Raw genomic sequence first — 19,605 nt, 5'->3', positions numbered from 1 at the left:
TTTGGTGTGGTTGTGAAACAAATCCACAGTCATTATATATATGCTGCATTCATAAGTGTGAATCATTCTTCCAAACAGGTGTTTTGGGCCAGAAACCAGCAAAGAAAATGCCAGAAACTGACAAAAAAGTCACACATTATGGTCACATGATTGGGGCACTTTGAAACTGATCATAAAGGCATACTGGTTGCCAAGTGCCCAAAATGTCACATGACTGCCATGGGATGAGTAGGTGGCATGACACTTCATAATTGCCACAAATGCTTTAGGGGCCATAAAGCACCCATTCCAGGCCTGTAATAATTTCAAGCAGTCATTAAGCCACCAGTTGTAAGTCAACGACTGCCTGTATTCTGGGCAAGAATTTATGCATTGTGTCCAGGGGTGGGATCAAAACAGGCAAGACAACCAATGTGGCATTAAATTGAAGGGTGGAGCTTGCATCAGGGGTGGAATACGACAGGGTTAACTACCAGTTCGGGATTTACGAGCTTCCCTGCAGGCTGAGAGCTGTGCGCCTGTAAATCATCATCAGCACGCTACATGCAGAGAAGCAGCCTTTGAAACAGCCCTCTTTTCCTGCTTTTCTAACTGCAGCTGTGCCTCGTTCAGCAGCTGAAGTTGCAAAATCAGGAAATAAAGATCAGGTAAGAGCCCGGGTGGGTGGGCAGGCAAAAACATCAGCAGACATAGAACCGGTTCTATGTCTACTGCTCTTCAGAGCTACTGGTTCTACAGAGGTGGACAGAACCGGTAGAAACCCACCCCTGGCTTGCATCATGCACAACATTTGCCATCCTGTCTATTTTGAACACCCGTCAAATATGTTGAGACTACACCTCCCAGCATCCTCATCAATTATGGCCATTGATTGGCATTCTTGAAGTTACAATCTTTGCTTTTTGCTATCCATTGAGTTGGGAAAGCTTGTATGTGAAGAAGGGCCTTCTGGAATAGAACAGGAAATGTAATTTTGCTGAACTTCCACTGCTCTTAGAGTCTAAGATTTAATTTTAATCTGCCATTCTATAGATCTCAGCTTTTAACAAGTGCTTCCATTCAGACTTTTCTTCTGGAGAAAACAAGAGTTGCTTATCAAGCCCCTCAGGAAAGGAATTTCCATATTTTTTACCAGGTTTGTGTTTTTATTGTGTTTGTTTAATGTGAATCAATAACTTCTTTTTAAATTTGTATGCATATAGTGATGTTAGGAAAATAATTCTGCTTTGTTGCTGAGAGTCTCAGTATGAGTAATATCCTTTTTTTAATGGAACAACCTGCTTGCTTCAATTGTTCGTGGGAAAATGGCAGGCAGGAATATTAGGTATTCACACACACACAAAAATCTAATAATGTTGATGAGAAAGACAAAAAAGTTTAGTTGTAATTGTAATGCAGGTAGTCAACCACAATTAAGCCCAAAATTTAGGTTGCTAAATGAGAAATTTGTTAAGTGAATTTTGACCCATTTTATGAATTTTCTTGCCACATTTTGTTAAGTGAACCAATGCAGTTGTTAAATTAGTAACATGGTTATTAAGTGAATCTGGCTTCCTCATTGACTTTACTTGGCAGAAGGTCTCAAAAATGGATCACATGGCCCCAGGACGCTATGACCGTCATAAATATGAACCACTTGCCAAGCATCCAAATGTAAATCACATGACCATTGAGATGCTGTGATGATCATAAGTGTGAAAAATAATCCTGTCACTTTTTTCAGTGCTGTTGTAACTTCGAATGGTCAGTAAGCGACCTGTTGTAAGTCGAGAACTACCTATACCTAGAGACAGCAGAATAGAAGAAAAATAACTGGAAAAATTCACAAAACATAAAAATCTGCAAATAGATGCACAATGATTGTGGCAAAAGGAAGCAAAGGTATTACCAATAGGCATAAGTGTCTTGGGTGCAATTCCAAAACATCTGGAGATGCACTTGAACATCATTGGCAATGACAAAATCCCACCAGTCAACTGCAAAAGGCAGCTTTACTCAGAACAGTTTACATCCTACAAAGATATCTTTAATACCTCCAGACAAAAACACCCGCCTATCCAAGATCCTTGGGAAGGACTCGATAGGTGGACAAAAATGCCACATCCAGTCTAAGCATCTGGCAGACCAACCATAATATGCCAGCAAAGTAAAGATTCTTTGAACTGAGCCTGACTTCTAGAAATATTGCAAATTTAGCCATTCTGGGGGTGCAAAAGGAGGTTGCCATTGTCTTCTTTCCATAATTTCCTAATTTATCCTGTAATCCGGGGATTTCTTTGTAGTCTCCCATCCAAGTACTAATCAGATCCATTCTTTCTCAGCTTTAGCTACTAGATGCCTGTGAAACATGTCTAATGGTTAAACCATAGTTGCATTAAATATTGATCCTGTTGCCATAATTGTGTTAAGCTCATTTAATAACCTAGTTTCTTAATTTTTTCCATATAGATTGCCTGATTAGTATTAACTTTAGATGCAGAGGGTGGCATGTTGTACAGCTTGCTTGGTTTGGTTTTCTTCCAGCCGATGCCACCACTTAGTTTGTATTGGCTGACCTAAAAAAATGAAAAAGATTCAGATCTGGTTAGAGTTTGGACAGGAAGCCAGCAGGAGACCCCAGAAATGTAAGCTAGAAGTTACCATGTGCCAAATTCAACTTAAGTAAGACTACCATCACTGTACAAATTCAGTAAATGGGTTAATTCAGTAAGCACATTTAGCAAGTTCTGTAAATGCAGCTGTATGAGGATGACAGTCAGTACCTAGGACACAAATGTAGGTTTGAGGGAAATTGCCACACTGTTTTCTTACTTTCCAGATTGCAAAAGGAGCCACGCTGGATGAGCGCCAAGAATGGGATCTTCTGGAGAGTGCACATTTCTGTTGGCTTCCAAATTCTGAAAAGACTCTAGAAGGTAGCATTTGAAAACCCAGATCATGTAAAGACTCTTAGGCTTCTTTAAAGAAAGGGAGGAGATTGACTGTAAGCCTAAATAAATAAAATTTAATGTAATTAATTAAGCCGAGTTGCTGTTACAGAAGAAATGACTAGATGAAAACTGCTGGAGCAAATTCTGAGGCTAACTTTCAAAAAAAGATAATAAGGAACTATGGTGACAAATCTACCTTTTTAAACTCTCAGCTGTATTCATTTAAAAGGATTTTTACATAATTTCTGAAATACTTTAGTAGGATTATTTAATTGGAGCTTAGTCCCCAGCAAGCTGGGATTTTGGTTTGGTTTTTAAAAAATGTATTTGTTTGTTTGTTTATAATTTCTGAGGTACTTCAGTAGGATTATTTAATTGGAGCGTAGTCCCACCAAGTCCTGGGATTTTGGTTTGGTTTTAGAATATTTATTTATTTAGAAAATGTATTTGGCTACTGAACTCACTCTTGGTGACCCCAGACAGCTATTAGGGATGAAACCCCAATACAAAAACCAATAATCGCTCTCCACCCATCCCCATTTCTCTCAGTACTGCCTGGCCCTGGATGTATAACCTGAGGATTCCCAAATGTCAAAGTTTAATGTTAGAGGCAGGGAAAATACGTTAAGTACAGGAAAAATGACAATATTTTCTTGCTTTCATGAAAGTGAAAATAAGTTTGCTTTTTTTTTAAAAAAAAAACAAGTTTTATTAATTTTTAAAACACACAAATTATCATTATTCATTACATGTTTAAACCTTTTTCCATTGTAAATTTAACAAGTCAGATAAATTATGATTCTGTTTTAAACCATTTCCATATAACATACCAAAACCTCCTATTCAATTTCTCTTTACTTCTCTTTACTCTTATTCAATATCATTATTATTATTTCATCTGTTTCTTTCTGACTTAGTTACCATTATTCTCATTCTATATTTCTACAAGTTTTTACTAATTCTCCCCCAAAAGACATATACACACAACACACAAAACATAAAAAAATCTTTTGGAAAGTAACTTGGACCCAGGTGTCTCTCTTCATGGACTTCAATTACCGTATTTATCGGCGTATAACACGCACTTTTTCCCCCTGAAAATAGGGGGCAAATGATGTATGCGTGTTATACGCCGATATAATGTTAAGCCTTCGGTGAATGCTGCTGGGATCGGGATCAAGGACACAAATGAAAGAAGGGGAGGGAGGAAGCAACCAAGCCTGTCCTTCTCTCTGGGTCAGCTCTCTCAGTCGCTCTCTCGCTCCTCCACCAGCACAGGAAGAAACTGCTTCAAAGAAGCGGGGGTTTCCTGTCGCCGCAGCTTCCCTGAAGCGCCCGTTTCTCCCCACCCCCACCCCGTCCGCCCGCCCGCCCGCAGTGCTCCGTTCTGCCTGCCTGCCTGCCTTCGTTAATGGTTGAATCGGAACAGCTCGGCTGAGTAAAAGAGGCGAATAGTTATTATTCTCAGCGAAGCTGCTCCCAAACAACCAGAAACTAAGGCAGGCAGGCAGGCAGGCAGAATGGGACACTGTGGATTGAAGCGCAGCGCGCGGGTGGGGGGGGGTGAAACGGGCGCTCGAATAGCTGCGGCGACAGGAAAAGCCCCCGCTTCTTTGAAGCAGTTTCTTCCTTGGATGGTGGAGCAGCGAGAGCGAAGCCTCCTTCTCTTCTCTTCCCCCCCGCCCCCCGTCCTTGCAAAAATTTTCTGCTTGAAACCGGTCCCTGGTACAAAAAGGTTGGGGACCACTGATTTACCTTATAAGTGGTAATAATATTAATAAAAAAAAAGTTCTGAGCTACCCTTATTTTGCTTCAAAGTTTTTATTTAGAAATTTAATTTTTTTTCTGAAATTTCCCTCTTAAAATGAAGATGCGTGTTATACGCCTGTGCGTGTTATACGCCGATAAATACGGTATATTCATGCTCATCTTACATATCATTACTTATTTTATTTACCATTCTAAGCCTTCTATATTAACTTCTCCACATATTTCACACTTCTTAATTCTACCTTAATTAATCATCTTAGTTTGAATCATTATATTTGTATCTTTTGTCCATTTTTATCATCCCTTTGTCTCATTCCTTATGAAAAAAAAAAGAAAATCAGTTTCTCCTGAAATCATTAATCAGAGTATGATGCCTTTCTATCTCCCCCTAAGTTAATCAAATTAATCTTTAAAATAATATCTAATACCCAATCAGATTTTGCTTGGTACATTCTATCTAACTAATACATCCAACATAATTAAGTGCATAATTAGACAATAAATCCAAATATTAAAAAAAAATACTATAATAAAAATTTTATAATAACATCAATACCATAATTTTATTAAACTCTTTAATTAAAACAATATTCTAAACCTCTCCTATTATTAAGTTTTAAAGCCAATCATTTTTAAACATTTTAACATTTTAATCTCTTGTCAACTCTTAAACCATTGCAATACTACCATCTCATCTTATGTACCTTGCAAAATCTTTTTTTTTAAAATTATACTTTATCCATTATCCATAAAAATTCCTTTTTTCCATTTAATTTCAAAACATTGTAGCTTTTCTCCACCTTTTCCCTTTCTTTCTTCTCCCAACAAACCTTTCTACCCCCTTCTTCTAGCCTCTGCCTTACCGGCTTCCCTTCTCTGTCGTATTCCTTTTCCCTTTTGTTTACTATCATCATATTGGTTTTGCACTTTATTTTCCCTTTCTTAAATGTTTTTTAGATCTTAAGTCCTTAAGTCCTTTAGTTTTCTTCTTTTCTCTTCTTTTCTTTTCTTTCTCTCTTCCTTCTTTCTGGATCAAATTCTGAGATTCATTAAAGATGGCTCCTTCCTTTCTTTCTTGTTCCTCTGCTGTCTTCATCTGTTGTAATGTTTGTTGATAATTAGTAAGCGCCATTTCTAAGAAAAGGAAAGCTTCTTCCACACCATCTTTACCATTTTTTTTTTGCTTGTTCATATTCTTTTCTTAGTTCCTCAACAGAAAGAGCCATTATAAATCTTTTCTTTTCTTTTCTCCTTCTTTCTTCTTACAACAACCAGAATATTCAAAAGAAAATAAAAAAGATAAAACAGTCCCAAAGTTATCAATCAGTCCAAACCAAGGCAGAGTTCTCACTTTCTCCTTCTGGGGTAATATCAATCAAAGAGAAAGAAAGTCCAAATCTGTTTAAAATCTTATTACAATATATTCTAGTCTTCAAATCCTTAAGGCATCTGCTCCAACAAAGTCTTAGCATACAATTATTTTCTTTTTAATCCTCTCTCTTCCCACTCATCGCTTAAAACCAATTTTCACCTAAAAAATAGGTTTCTTAATATCCAGTTATTTATTCCGTAGGAAAAGAGGGAAAGCTATCCTTTCAGCACCTTCAAACAGCCGCTTTTTTCCTCTTCTGGCAGGTATTATTCAGAAAGTCATACTTTTCAGGAATTTTATTAAATATGTCTTAGAGTCCTAGGAGCCAAGAAAAACCTTCTCCTCTCAAGCACTTTCTCCACTTCCTCCTGCGCATTCTTACCCGGCTGCCAGCTTCTTTGTGGCGGCCATTACAGACCGCCGCTGCACCGTCCTGGGAAAAGGGGTTCTGCCGGCCGGGAGGGTCTGCAACACCCCAGTCCCTTCTCCGGATCCCCTACCTTCAGCTGCCCCTGCAGGGCAGCCTAGCTCCGCACTGCCGTCTGGGTCGGAGCCCCAAAACGCTAGCGGCAGGGATCGCGCAGCCGCAAATCCCTGCCGCTCGCGGAAGCCGACAAACCGGAAGAAAAATAAGTTTGCTTTTGTCTCATCCATTTTTCATGATTCTTCCCATTTTCTGAAGCAGGCGGAATCAAGTATAGTCTACCTGCAATTTCAACTCTTAAAAGTTATTCTTGCACTTGAGCACTTTGGCCTTACTAGGTTCGTTCTGATTCAGTACCAGTGCATGTTAACTCAGGCTGTTGGTTAAATTGTAGCAGCAAATCATTGTTACGTCTTACAAATCATGATTTGGGACTGCCTTAGAGCCACCTGATCTTCAGGAGAGAAGAGAGAACTTCCATCTAACAAATGTCTCTTTGCCTTGTAGAAGACTGTTTTGATGTGACTCGGGAGGCCATGACCCACTTGGGTATCGACAGTTTCACCCAGAAGAATGTTTTTAAGGTCAGTTAAACCTTGGCTCAATAGCAGTTGGATTAATTGATAGGATTTGTTGTTGTTGTTGGTTGCAAAGTCGTGTCTGACCCATCGTGATTCCATAGACAATGTTCCTCCAGGCCTTCCTGTCCTCTACCATCCCCCGGAGTCTATTTATGCTCATGCCAACTGCTTCAGTGACTCCATTCAGCCACCTCATTCTCTGCCATCCCCTTCTTCTTTTCTTCTCAATCGTTCCCAGCATTAGGCTCTTCTCCAGTGAGTCCTTCCTTCTCAGGAGGTGGCCAAAGTATTTGAGTTTCATCTTCAGAATCTGGCCTTCTAAGGAGCAGTCAGGATTAATTTACTTTAGGACTGACCGGTTGGATTACCTTGCAGACCAAGGGAGTCGCAGGAGTCTTCTCCAGCACCAGAGTTCAAAGGCCTCAATTCTTTGGCGCTCAGCCTTCCTTATGGTCCAACTTTCACAGCCATACATTGCAACTGGGAAAACCAGAGCCTTGACTATACACACTTTTGTTGGCAGGGTGATGTCTCTGCTTTTTAGTATGCTGTCTAGATTTGCCATAGCTTTCTTCCCCAGGAGCAAGCGTCTTTTAATTTCTTGTCAGTAGTCCCCATCTGCGGTGATCTTGGAGCTAGGAAAGTAAAATCTGTCACTACCTACATTTCTTCCCCATCTATTTGCCAGGAATTGTGAGGCCAGATGCCATGTTCTTAGTCTTAGTTACAAATCCGTGATAGGATTTGTTAGGCCACCTAATCAGCACATATTGATGTTTGAGGGTGATTTAGCATATCCTGAATTTCAGCAGCCTGGCTTCATGCCATTTTTGTCTGTGTTCACATAGGATGTTTTTTTTATCCTAGGGTGGGGTTTTTTTCCTTCAAATCTTCTGCTGGCCAGTTTCCAGCAAACTCAGTTTCTGAGTATAGATCATCCCAAAAACATCACTAGTACAGAATACAGAGAAACTAACCAGTTTGCAACCTTTTTTTGTTACAGATACTAGCTGGTCTTCTCCATTTGGGCAATATTCAGTTCTGTGAGTCAGAAGATGAGGCACAACTTTGTGAGTTAGAAAACCTGGCCAAAGGTGAGCTGCCCATGAGCCAGTCCTCCAATCTCAAAACTGTCTAGTTTCAGCTTTGCCAAAGAATCATGGTTTAATTCTGAAGATGGTGTAAAACCAGACATTTGCATCTTATTCAGCAAAGTACGTCATAATACAGATAGTCCTTGACTTACAACAGTTCATTTAGTGATTGTTCAAAGTTACAATGGCACTGAAAAAAGTGACTTATGACCATTTTTCATACTTGCGACTGTTGCAGCAATCCCTATGGTCACGAGATTTATATTCGGATTTATGACGGTTGCAGCATCCCAGAGTCCTTCTGACAAGCAAAGTCAATGGAGAAACCAGATTCACTTAACAACTGTATTACTAATTTAAGAACTGCAGTGATTCCCTTAACAAATGTGGCGAGAAAAGTCATAAAATGGAGCAAACTCACTTAACAAATTTCTCACTTAACAACATAAATTTTGGGCTCTGTTATGGTCATAAGTTGAGGACTAACTGTATAATGTCGGATATATACAAATACAGGTGTTTGTATCTGTATAAATTGTGTGTGTGTGTGTGTGTGTGTGTGGTTGCTGACTTAGAAAATTTTAGGATGATAAGTCATTTTCCCATTTCATATTTGTGAACCACCCATAGATCAAGCCAAGATATTATCCTAAGCTTTATATTGTAGAACAGAAATTTATCCAGGCTATTTTAAGAAAAAAGTGACTGACCCCTTTTTTTAATGATTCTTTTAAAACAAGGCTTCGCAGAGACTGCTTCCCGGCTTTTAAGAGTGCCTGGGGAGCAGTTGTTGGACACACTCAGGATCCGGACGATAACCGCTGGGAGACAACGGCAGGTGTTCAGGAAGCCTTGTCTCAAGGCAGAGTGTGATACAAGGAGGGACTGTCTGGCCAAGGTGATTTATGCCAGGTAAGTCCTTACACCAGCATGGCTGGCTGCCTGGGGAATTCTGGGAACTGAAGTCCATACATTTTCAAGTTGTCAAGGTTGAAAAACACTGCCTTGGATACTTCATAAAAGCATCAAATGTTCATCAAATGTCCTTAAAATTCTGTGTTTTCATTCCTTCTATCACATTTTAAAATGCCGTGTATCTTTGTGATTTTAACTGATAGATCTCAGTTTGTGCATCTCTCGCCATTCTATTCCTCAAAATCTCTTTCTCTCCTTGAGGCCCACCTGGAGGGTAAGGTAACCTGGAAGAAAAAGTATAATCTTCATGATTGATTATTAGCTTTGGACTGGGTCTTCAGTCCTGTTTATGACAGACACCTAACAACTCAGTATTTGTGTTTACGGCTTATTTGTTGCTATGTAATAGCATATCTGGCTGATTAGAGTGACACAATTTTGCATCTTTCTTGCAGGATCTTTGACTGGCTGGTGTCTGTGATCAACGAAAGCATCTGTGCCTCAAATTCCGTGTGGAACAACTTCATAGGTATTGTTTGGGGCCATCTTGGATACATAACTGCTGGCAGAAATAGTTAGAATCCACATTAAATAATGTTCTGTACATTAAACCTTCTGCAATCTGGGAATCATCCAGTTTCTTTCAGGGTGCTGATTATTACCTCTACAGCTTTAAATGGTTTGGGATGAGGCTACAGATAATCCTCGACTTATGGCCACAATTGATCCCAAAATTTGCAGTTGTTAAATGAGTTTTGCCCTGTTTTACAACCTTTTTTGCCGCAGTTGTTAAGGGAACCACTGCAGTTGTTAATTGAAACATGTGGTCATCAAGAGAACCTGGCTTCCCCATTGACTTTGCTTCAGGTCTACTTGATGTTTACGGTTTTGAATCTTTTGTGGAAAACCATTTGGAACAGCTCTGCATCAACTATGCCAATGAGAAACTGCAGCAGCATTTTGTCGGCCATTTTCTAAAGGCTCAACAGGTAATACTTTGCCAGTGAATTTTCCCCAAGGATTCTTTTGCAAGAATCAGTTGTTGTGTCCCAGGGTCTTTGGGCAAATTGAAATCATTTTCTCTGTTATTTTCCTATGATTTTGATTCCCCCAGGAAGAATATGCTGAAGAAGGTCTTGAATGGTCCTTTGTAAACTACCAAGATAATCAAACCTGTCTGGATGCCATTGAGGGGAATCCTGTTAGCATCTTCTCCTTGCTCAATGAGGTGAGTCCAAAGCTTCCGTTTCTTCCTTTTCAAATAAAGTCCATTAAATCGTAATCAGAGCTATCCAAAGGAGGAAGGAAGAGGCTAAACTGGCACTGTAAGACAATACTGATGCAATGTAAGACAAGGGAAAAAAAGGAATGTAAAAGGCATGAAGGAGTGCCTGATTTAAAGACCACAGCATTTGTCCCAGAGATGCTTTTTTCAAGAGACGACTGGACTTTGTTTGTTTTTCCTTGAAGACATTTCTCATCCAAGAAGCTTCTTCATCTCTGACTGGATGGTGGGGAATGGAAGGATTTATATTCCTTGCAGACAGCTGGTCATTTGCATTCTTTTAGAGAGTTGTTGAGGCCACTTGGAGGTTTGTCTCTGTCCTCAGGGTCACCTGAGTAGTGCAAATAAGTGTGGAACCTCCTTGGAACTGCCGAAAGGACTGTGTTGTAAACAGGAGATGAGTGATGTCATATCCCTCCCCCTCTGTTGAGAGAAGCCTATTCAGTTTTGACATAGATGGCCTCTTTGGCTCCTCTTTTAAACCAGAGGTCCTCTCTGTCCATAATGTGGACTTTGCTATCTTCAAAGACTGAAAACCTCCATAGACATTGACCACGACATTGGATTTCCCCCTTTTTGGACTGCTCCAAAATACTCATCTATGCCTAAATTTGATTGGCTTTGGTCGTAATTGTCCTCCTACCCCCTGTCCCCCCCCACCACCACCACCAGCCAACTTTTCCCCACTGTGTCTCTCTTTTCTTTGGCAGGCCTGTCGCCTTAACTGGACTTCCAATGCCGCACAGTTTCAAAGTCGGATTGAGATTGCTCTGTCCAAGAACAGGAGTGTAAGCCGAGACAAATTTAGGAAGGAGCCAAACTTCATCGTATCCCATTATGCTGGTAGTGTCTGCTATCGAATTGAGAGTATGGTAGAAAAAAATAAGGTATGTTTGGTTATCACTTGTGTTTGTTAATTTAAATGAGAGATAGGGAAACCAGTGGTCTCTAAGTCATTTTTTGTTAAGTCTCTAATTATTTGGTACAAGAAAGCTTTTGATAGGTTTACTGGATGGGCAATTAAAGAAAAGCATCCAGTTGTTTAAAAAAACAAAACTTAGTTCAAGTCTCTCTCTCTCTCTCTCTCTCTCTCTCCTCTCTCCTTCCCTCCCCCCGTCTCTTTCTCCTGTCTGTCTCTTTCTTCTCTCTCTCTCCCTCCCCACCCCCATTATTATTTTCTGATATAAAAAACCTTGTCAGCCTTTTAAAAGTGAGTTGTAAAAATAGGAAGGCTGCTGCCACAGAGAAGTTCCCTGCACATGCTGCTTGAATCTTTGGTACCAGGGAACAACATCAATTTAAACCATCATCTGCTGACCATAGAGGCCAAAAGAATGCAGAAGATACCATTTATTCATATATATGAATATTTTTTCACACCATGTTCTTTAAGGGACTGGAATAATTTCTCCTGCAGTTCCTCCAGCAATAATATAATGTCATCATCCCCAGAAGATTTTAAATTTTGTTCACAAATGCGCAAATAAACATTATATCTCTGGCTGTTGGTTAGGGTCTCCTTTCTGAAGCTTTTGTGTGGCAACAGCTTTTGCTTACAAACCCACAAAAAAGTTAGACAGATATAAACCTTTCTGTATTTCATGGTTTCTGCCTGTAGTGGACGTACTCCATCCATTAAGCAGTGCCTTCTGATAGGACCTAGGAAGTGGCCTGCTCTATGGTGGCCCCTGTCCTTTGGAACACCAGCCCCCCAAGATACATTGGGGCGGAGCAAGGACTGGAATTTTTATCAGAAGCACTTTCTGCTGCAACAGTTAGATGCATTTAGAATTGTTCTGTATGTTTATGGTTCACTATGATAAAGTCTGATAATTTGTTTGCTTCTGATTTTTCTTTAAAAATACAGGATCCCATTCCCCCAGAGTTGGTCCTATTGCTGCAACAGTCCCAGGATGCCTTGCTTCAGAAATTATTTCCTGTAGAAGACACAAACACCAAACCTGACGAAAATCATACAAAGACTCAAGCAAAACCTGCACTTGTCACAGTCGTCTCAAAATTTAAGGTTCGCCCCATTTACAGATTTCAATTTAAGTTGTGCCTCATTTTTTTATCCCCGTGCTTTCCTCCTACAACAGTGAGCCCCAAAACCTGTATTTGTTAAACGAGAGGAAGAGGAGGAAGTGAGATTCTTAGAACAGGAGATCACAGGTAAGGGAGGCAGGATGGGATGTTGTATGAATAAAGGACGAATCATTAAACTGTAGGTAGTCCTCACTTACCAACTATTTGTTCAGTGACTGTTTGAAATTGTAACAGAACTGAATAAGTAATACAGGTAGTCCTTGACTTATGATCACAATTGAGCCCAACATTTCTGTTGCTAAGTGAGATGGTGGTAAAGTGAGTTTTGCCCCATTTTATGACCTTTCTTGCCATAGTTATTAAGTGAATCACTACAGTTGTTAAGTTAGTAATACGGCTGTTACTCTGGGTTCCCCTTTGACTTTGCTTATCAGAAGACCACAAAAGAGGATTACATGACCCGCAGACACAGAAACCATCATAAATACGAATCACTTGGCAGGTGTCTGAATTTTGATCACATGACCCTGGGGATGCTGCCATGGTCATAAGTGTGAAAAATGGTCATAAGTCATTTTTTTCAATGCCATTGTAACTTCGAACAGTCACCAAAAGACCTGTCATAAGTCAAAGACTACCTGTACTTCTGACTGGTCCTTGAAGTTCTGGTCATCGCAAGACCCTGTAGTCACATGATCACGATTTGGGCACTTGGCAACCAGCTGCCACTTAGGATGACTGCACCACCCCACAGTCGCGTGATCACCATTCGCAGCCTTGCCTGCCATCTTCCCATAAGCAAAGACAAAGGGGAAACCGTCACAAATTATCCCAGTCAGTCCCTTGGCCTCACATAGTGCCCTGCTTCTCCCAGCTTTCCTTTGCTTTCACATCCTGCTTCCCCAGGCTTCTTATGAGGCGTGATTCCAATGAGTTTAGCAGGCACAGAATGCTGGGAGTGGGAAGGCAAGGGATATGTGTGTGTGTATGTATGTGTGTGTGTGTGTGTGTATATATATATATATATATATATATATATATATATATATATATATATATATATATATGTTTTCTTAAGTTTTCGGGTACTTACATGTATGGCATTCGCTTTGTTCGGGTATTTTCCCACGTCATTGTAGTTGTTCTTTTAAAGTTGTAGCAACGTTTCAGCAGAATCCATCTGCCATCATCAGGCTTCTATAGTGTTCATCTGTGAGTCAGGCTTTTACAGTGGTTTCAGATTTCAAATTCAAATCTGAAACCACTGTAAAAGCCTGACTCACAGATGAACACTATACAGAAGCCTGATGATGGCATTATATATATATATATATATATGGATTGCAATCTTGAGCAAGAATGCATTACGCTGCAATGTTTCACTGTAGATCAGTTTTTCTTTTCAAAACTGTCAAGGGCCCATTTCTCTTGTTTCTCTTGCAGGGTTCCCTCGAGCAGCTGATGGAGATCCTGCACAGCACCACCCCACACTACATCCGGTGCATTAAGCCCAACGCAGACTGCAAGGCGGACCTTTTCAGAAAAGAGGAGGTGACCTGTACACTAATTTTTTATTTATTTATGTTTTCCCCTCCAAGGGCACCTTATAGTTCAACCCTGAGCTACAAATATTCTCTTCTATCAATATCAAATATCTTCTACAATGTGGAGTCCTTTCTTTATATTTCTTCTGTCTTTCAAAGTTAAGGCATAACCCCATTATCCCAATATTTATAAAGGATCTGTTGGTTTTGCTGATACCACCCACCCTTTCCTGGGTTGTGGAGCCCTGGTGGTTCAGTGGTTAGAATGCAGTATTGCGGGCAGATTCTGCTGACTGCCAGGAGTTCAATCCTGACCTGCTGAAGGTCAACTCAGCCTTCCATCCTTCCGAGGTCAGTAAAATAGTGGTGTCCCCCAGGGCAGTGTTCTAGGACCAACTCTCTTCATACTCTACATAAATGACCTCTGCGATCATATTAAGAGCAATTGCGTTCTTTTCGCTGATGATGTAAAGCTGTTCAATACCACAGACAATACTGCTACCCTTCAAAAAGATCTTGACTATGTATCTGAATGGTCAAACAAATGGCAACTTCAAATCTCAACAAATAAATGCTCTGTCTTACATATTGGCAAAAAAATCAGAAAATAAAATACAAGCTGAATAGTCAAGAACTTGTTGATGACCCAAGCTCTGTAAAGGACCTTGGAATACTCACCTCTAATGATCTAAGTGCTAGAGCCCACTGCAACTACATAGCCAAAAAGGCCTTAAGAGTTGTTAACCTAATCCTACGTAGCTTTTTCTCTGGTAATATCACACTACTAACCAGAGCATACAAAACATTTGCTAGACCAATACTCGAATACAGTTCATCAGTCTGGAACCCTCATTACGTATCTGATATTAGCACAATTGAGAAAGTCCAGAAATATTTCACAAGGAGAGTTCTCCACTCTTCTACTCGTTGTAGAATACCTTATGCCACCAGACTTGAAATTCTAGAACTAGAAAACCTTGAATTACGCCTCGTCTTCGGTCTGACTTAAGCATGGTATATAAAATCATACATTGCAATGTCCTACCTGTCAATGAATACTTCAGCTTCAACCATAACAACACAAGAGCACACAATAGATACAAACTCAAAGTAAACCGCACCAAACTTGATTGCAGGAAATACGACTTCAGCAACAGAGTGGTCAACGCCTGGAATACTCTACCCGACTCTGTAGTCTCTTCCCCAAACCCCAAAAACTTTAACCTTAGACTGTCTACTATTGACCTCACCCCCCCTTCCTAAGAGGTCTGTAGGGGGCGTGCATAAGCGCACCAACGTGCCTACCGTCCCTGTCCTATTGTTTCTCTTATTCTTTTATTTTTCTTATATGTACCCATTTCATGTATTCACAACTATGTATACGCTTATACTTATTATCTTGTAAACAATTGGCAAATCAAATAAATAAATAAAATAAAATAAATAAAATAAAATGAGGACCCAGAGTGTTGTAGGCAATAAGCAAATAATGCTTACATTGTAAACCACCCAGAGATACTATGCAAAATACTATGAATTAATATATAAGTGCTATTGCTGTTGCTATCTTTTCCACACAAAAATACTTGTTTTAGTATATGTCAGGGATCATGTAAGTAGCTATCTAACTCTTCAGTAATACAGTTTGAAGGGGGCATTAAGGTATTTAACCCAACTTCTCTCTTAGAGCAGGAATCCAAATTAAAGCACCCCTAACGAACACATCCAGGAAAGGATTTTGCATCAGCCCTGAGTGACTTTCCCACTGCCAGACTACTCTTATTCTCCAGACTTTTTCTCTAACTTTCAAATAGAACCTGCCTCCTGGTAATTAAAATCAACTCTATTGCCTCCTACGCTCTGGAATGAGATTCACCTTTTTTGTGGGCTTCTTTCAGATATTCATCATATCACTTCTAGGTCATTTTTTATCAAGATTAAACATATCCAGGACTTTCAGTTTCCTGTTGTAGAATTTAATTTCTATACCGCTTATGATTCTTATTGCCCTTCTCCAACCCTTCTGTCTCTGAAGCTCTCTTGGAGTGTGTTCCCCAGAAGTGGAAACAGTTTTTCGGGAGTGGTGTTCTTCAAAGTTTCTTTCTCTTCCAGGTTCTGCATCAGTTGGAGGCATGCGGCATTGTAGAAACTGTCAACATCAGTGCAGCTGGCTTTCCAGTTAGGTAAAGAGGTTGCACTTCTTTTCTTATTTATGATTTTCCTGGCTTGTATTTTTCCCTGCATTTTTCTCTCATTGTCCTTATAATATTTGGAAATGAGAGAATACATTATTTGTATAAAATTTATCTATCATCTCATTCCCGATGAGTTGGGTTGTCGGTGGTGGGAGAGGATTTCCCTCTTTTTTTAAAAATAAAATAAAATTTCCTGCAAGCCAAACCCCAAACAATAAATGTACAAAATTATTTCCAGGACCTTTCTCTCTTAAGGTATTTATTTGTTATTTGCAGGTTGGGTAATTGGGTGCTATTTTTACACTGGAGGCCTTTTGCTTATATCCAAATTAACTCTAAAATTAATGTGGCTGTCTGGCTAGCATACAGACATAACATACATAAGTTGCTATTCCTGTCATCCGTTGATAGCATCAAAGCAAGCTATTAGTTTACTACTGATAATTTTGCTAAGTATATACCATTTTGTACTTCTGCAGTTTTTTTGGATTTTTCCAAGCCTGCTGGTCCTATTCACCACATCCTGAACTTTGGAAATAGAACTATTTAAAGCAACTTCTAAGTTTGATTTGGAATCACTCAATTGCACAAAGATACATTCATTGTTAAAATAGGTGGAATACAGCAATAACTATCCCTATACATCTCCCCTAGAGGTGGTCCTTCATAAATGCCACCATTTCTCCAAACTGTGACCATTGTTTCTTTTAGGAGGACCTAAAAGGTCCATCATGAATCAGAGCCAGAAGCAAAGGAAGAGAGAGGATAGCTGGAGGGGGTGGGGTGGGGTGGAGGAATGGCAGATGGGTGGAGAGAAAGAGTAAAAGAGAAAGTTATGCTTCCACAATTCATTTGATTAGTACATCAATTGGACATACATAGTTACAACAGACCTTCCTAAAGTGACTTAAAACCCAGATTTGAAGTTTCAGCATCCTACCCTTGATCACATTTTGGGTTCTTGGCAACCAGCCCACATTTATGGCTATTTGCAGTGTCAGATGATCATGTGACCATGATTTATATATATTTTTTGCCAGAGCCTGGCATTTACTTCTGGTTTCCTGTAATAAAAAAAAGCCCATTGCAGACAATGGATTGGCTTAATAACCACCAGAAAAAAGGTTATAAAATCAGGCATGGTCACCTGGTGACCTCTTTAATAACTGTCATGATTTATTATGCTAATTCCAGGTTCAGTTACAGTGATAGGCTGTTTGTACAGAAGTATACAGAATTGGATTATGCATCAGATCATTTCTTTCCCCTACTGCTTTCCTGGCAGGATTTCCTTCAGAAGCTTTTTAGAACGTTATGGGCTGCTGAAGAAATTAAAGAAACTGAATCTGAAAGCAACGTCCAGCCAAGGAAATGATTTTTCCCCTGATGCAGAGAATGGTAAGCTTAAGGTTGTATCTTCTGGTAATAGCATGGATTATCTCTAAAATTATTATTTTTTCATGTTTATTAAGGTTTTATTTTATTATATAAAATACAAAAAGAGAAGAAAAAAATAGGAAATTAAGGGAAGGAAAGGGAGCAGGGAAAAGAAGGTGTAGGATACAAAGGGAAAGAGAAAAAAGTAAGAAAAGGGAGCATTGACTTCCAACTCTTCTAAGCACAAATAAACACACTCCAACCTCAACTTTTGCTTTTACACATTACCATACAACTAGCCATTCCTATAATACCAAATCTTTCTAATCAACAAAACCAAAATCGAAGTTTCATTTTTTCTTCTTCACAACTATCTCTAAGATTAATTGACTTCATCAGCTTTGGGCATTCAAGGTCTTTAAACTTCTCTTCCATTTTTTAAATGTTTTGTTCACTTTCTCTATTCTTCATATTCCTCCCTTTGCTTTTGGATTTTCTGAAATTTTTCTGAAATTTGTGAATTTGCAGATTTCAGAAGTTATAGTGTATGAGGAATTGAGTTGTAGGGTTACGTTTTGTAGAACATTCCTCTTACACATCTGTCACAATTTTCAATTTTCTTGGCAAAGCTTTTCAGAAGAGATTGGCCATTGCTCATTCCTAGAGCTGAGAGAGTGACTGGCTGAACCAGGGGTGTCAAACTCGATTTCATTGAGGGTCGCATCAGGGTTGTGTTTGATCTCAGGGGGCTGGGGTGGTGATGGTCAGGGGCGTGACCAGGGTGGGCATGGCCAGCTCGACATTATTCATTGAGGCTACGTATTTGACTGCAACAGCCTCCTCCATCCCTCAGCCAGCAAAAATGGAGCATGCAGCCTCCCCAGGCCTCCATTTTCGCTGGTAGAGGGCTGTAGGAGACTGTCACGGCTGAAAACGGAGCCTTGCGTGGCTTCCCTGAGCTCCATTTTCACTGTTTCCAGGGCAGCCCTGCAGGCCAGATCTAAGCACCCTGCAGGCTGGATCTGGCCTATGGGCCTTGAGTTTGACACCCCTGGACTGGACCAAGAATGCCTAAAGAGTACTAAACTCATGTACTCCTGATTTTGAGCCTGGCATCTTAACCACACCACCAAACTGCCTCTCTTAATTGTAAGAATTTAGCTTTTCTTAATTGTATCCCCCATCATTGTATTAAGTGGGTCCAGAAATGCAAACATCTACAATGCTGTCAGTTTGACTTTCATCCCCAGAGTGCCTTGCTTCAGGAAAACAGCTGTATCTTCTGTTTCCTTATAGCAGCGATCCCCAACTTTTCCTTCTCTGTGGACCGGTGGCAGTGACGGTGGTGGTAGGGATGGTTTTGCACACACACCTGCTGCTTACACAAATGGAGCTTTGCGCAGTCACCTGCCACTTGCATGGACTGGTACTGGTCCGTGGACTGGGGATTGGGGACCCCCTGCCTTACAGCATCTACTTCCCTCCAGATAACGAACAGTATAATCATCTGGATCTGTAAAGCAGAAACAATGATGAAGAACCAGTGACTTCCCCTATCAGTCCCATTCCTGATCATCTGTAAATTTACCCTTCTAAATTTCAAGGTTCAGAAGCAATAGCAAAGGCCCTACTTAGTAGCACATATGGAATACAAGCAGAATGAATTCCTGGTAAAAAAATCTAACCTCTGGCAAAATGTAGCCAAATATACATGAATTTAGAGATGGTCACTTGAAGAATCACACTTACAAATAACTCAGTGCTCCTTTTTGGTTAGGGAAGTACGTCTTATGTCAGCGTTTCAGAAAAACAAACTCCAACAGCAAAACTCCGAGACAGGCATTTTGTCAAAGTTCCATTTTATTAGAGCTGTCATGCTGGCACATCTGGAAAAACCCGAATCTGAAAGTTCTGGGTTTTCCTACAATAATTAAAAATTACAAATCCATCCCCTGCACCCATCATTTCATCACATGCCCCGATCACCATCCGTTCCAACTTGAGACATCCCTTCAACCACCAGGTACAGAAATAACATGATCTTGACTCTAAAGAAGAATGCTATTATGTCT

The 19,605-nt window shown here is 40.0% G+C and overlaps 1 protein-coding gene across 3 annotated transcripts in view; it reads left to right on the top strand.

Moving 5' to 3' along the window:
- Window positions 1-19,605, top strand: part of MYO19 (myosin XIX) — a 40,459-nt gene that overhangs the window by 12,178 nt on the left and 8,676 nt on the right. For all 3 annotated transcript variants that reach the window (XR_015747810.1, XM_087956440.1, XM_026682733.2), the window contains exons 7-19: window positions 1,033-1,135; window positions 2,819-2,915; window positions 7,004-7,080; window positions 8,081-8,171; window positions 8,912-9,083; window positions 9,542-9,615; window positions 9,954-10,075; window positions 10,201-10,314; window positions 11,082-11,258; window positions 12,239-12,397; window positions 13,861-13,968; window positions 16,074-16,144; window positions 17,442-17,554. Coding sequence is in view for 2 of the 3 variants with exons in the window: in XM_087956440.1 (XP_087812566.1) it covers window positions 1,033-1,135; window positions 2,819-2,915; window positions 7,004-7,080; window positions 8,081-8,171; window positions 8,912-9,083; window positions 9,542-9,615; window positions 9,954-10,075; window positions 10,201-10,314; window positions 11,082-11,258; window positions 12,239-12,397; window positions 13,861-13,968; window positions 16,074-16,144; window positions 17,442-17,554 (1,478 nt within the window). In the remaining variant the exon portion in view is untranslated. The remainder of the gene's footprint in view (window positions 1-1,032; window positions 1,136-2,818; window positions 2,916-7,003; window positions 7,081-8,080; window positions 8,172-8,911; window positions 9,084-9,541; window positions 9,616-9,953; window positions 10,076-10,200; window positions 10,315-11,081; window positions 11,259-12,238; window positions 12,398-13,860; window positions 13,969-16,073; window positions 16,145-17,441; window positions 17,555-19,605) is intronic.

This window comes from Notechis scutatus, chromosome 1, assembly GCF_049901735.1.
Source record: "Notechis scutatus isolate UNSWTSFEM ecotype Mainland chromosome 1, rNotScu1.2, whole genome shotgun sequence".
Taxonomy (NCBI): Eukaryota; Metazoa; Chordata; class Lepidosauria; order Squamata; family Elapidae; genus Notechis; species Notechis scutatus.
This window is presented reverse-complemented; position numbering and strand designations above follow the sequence as displayed.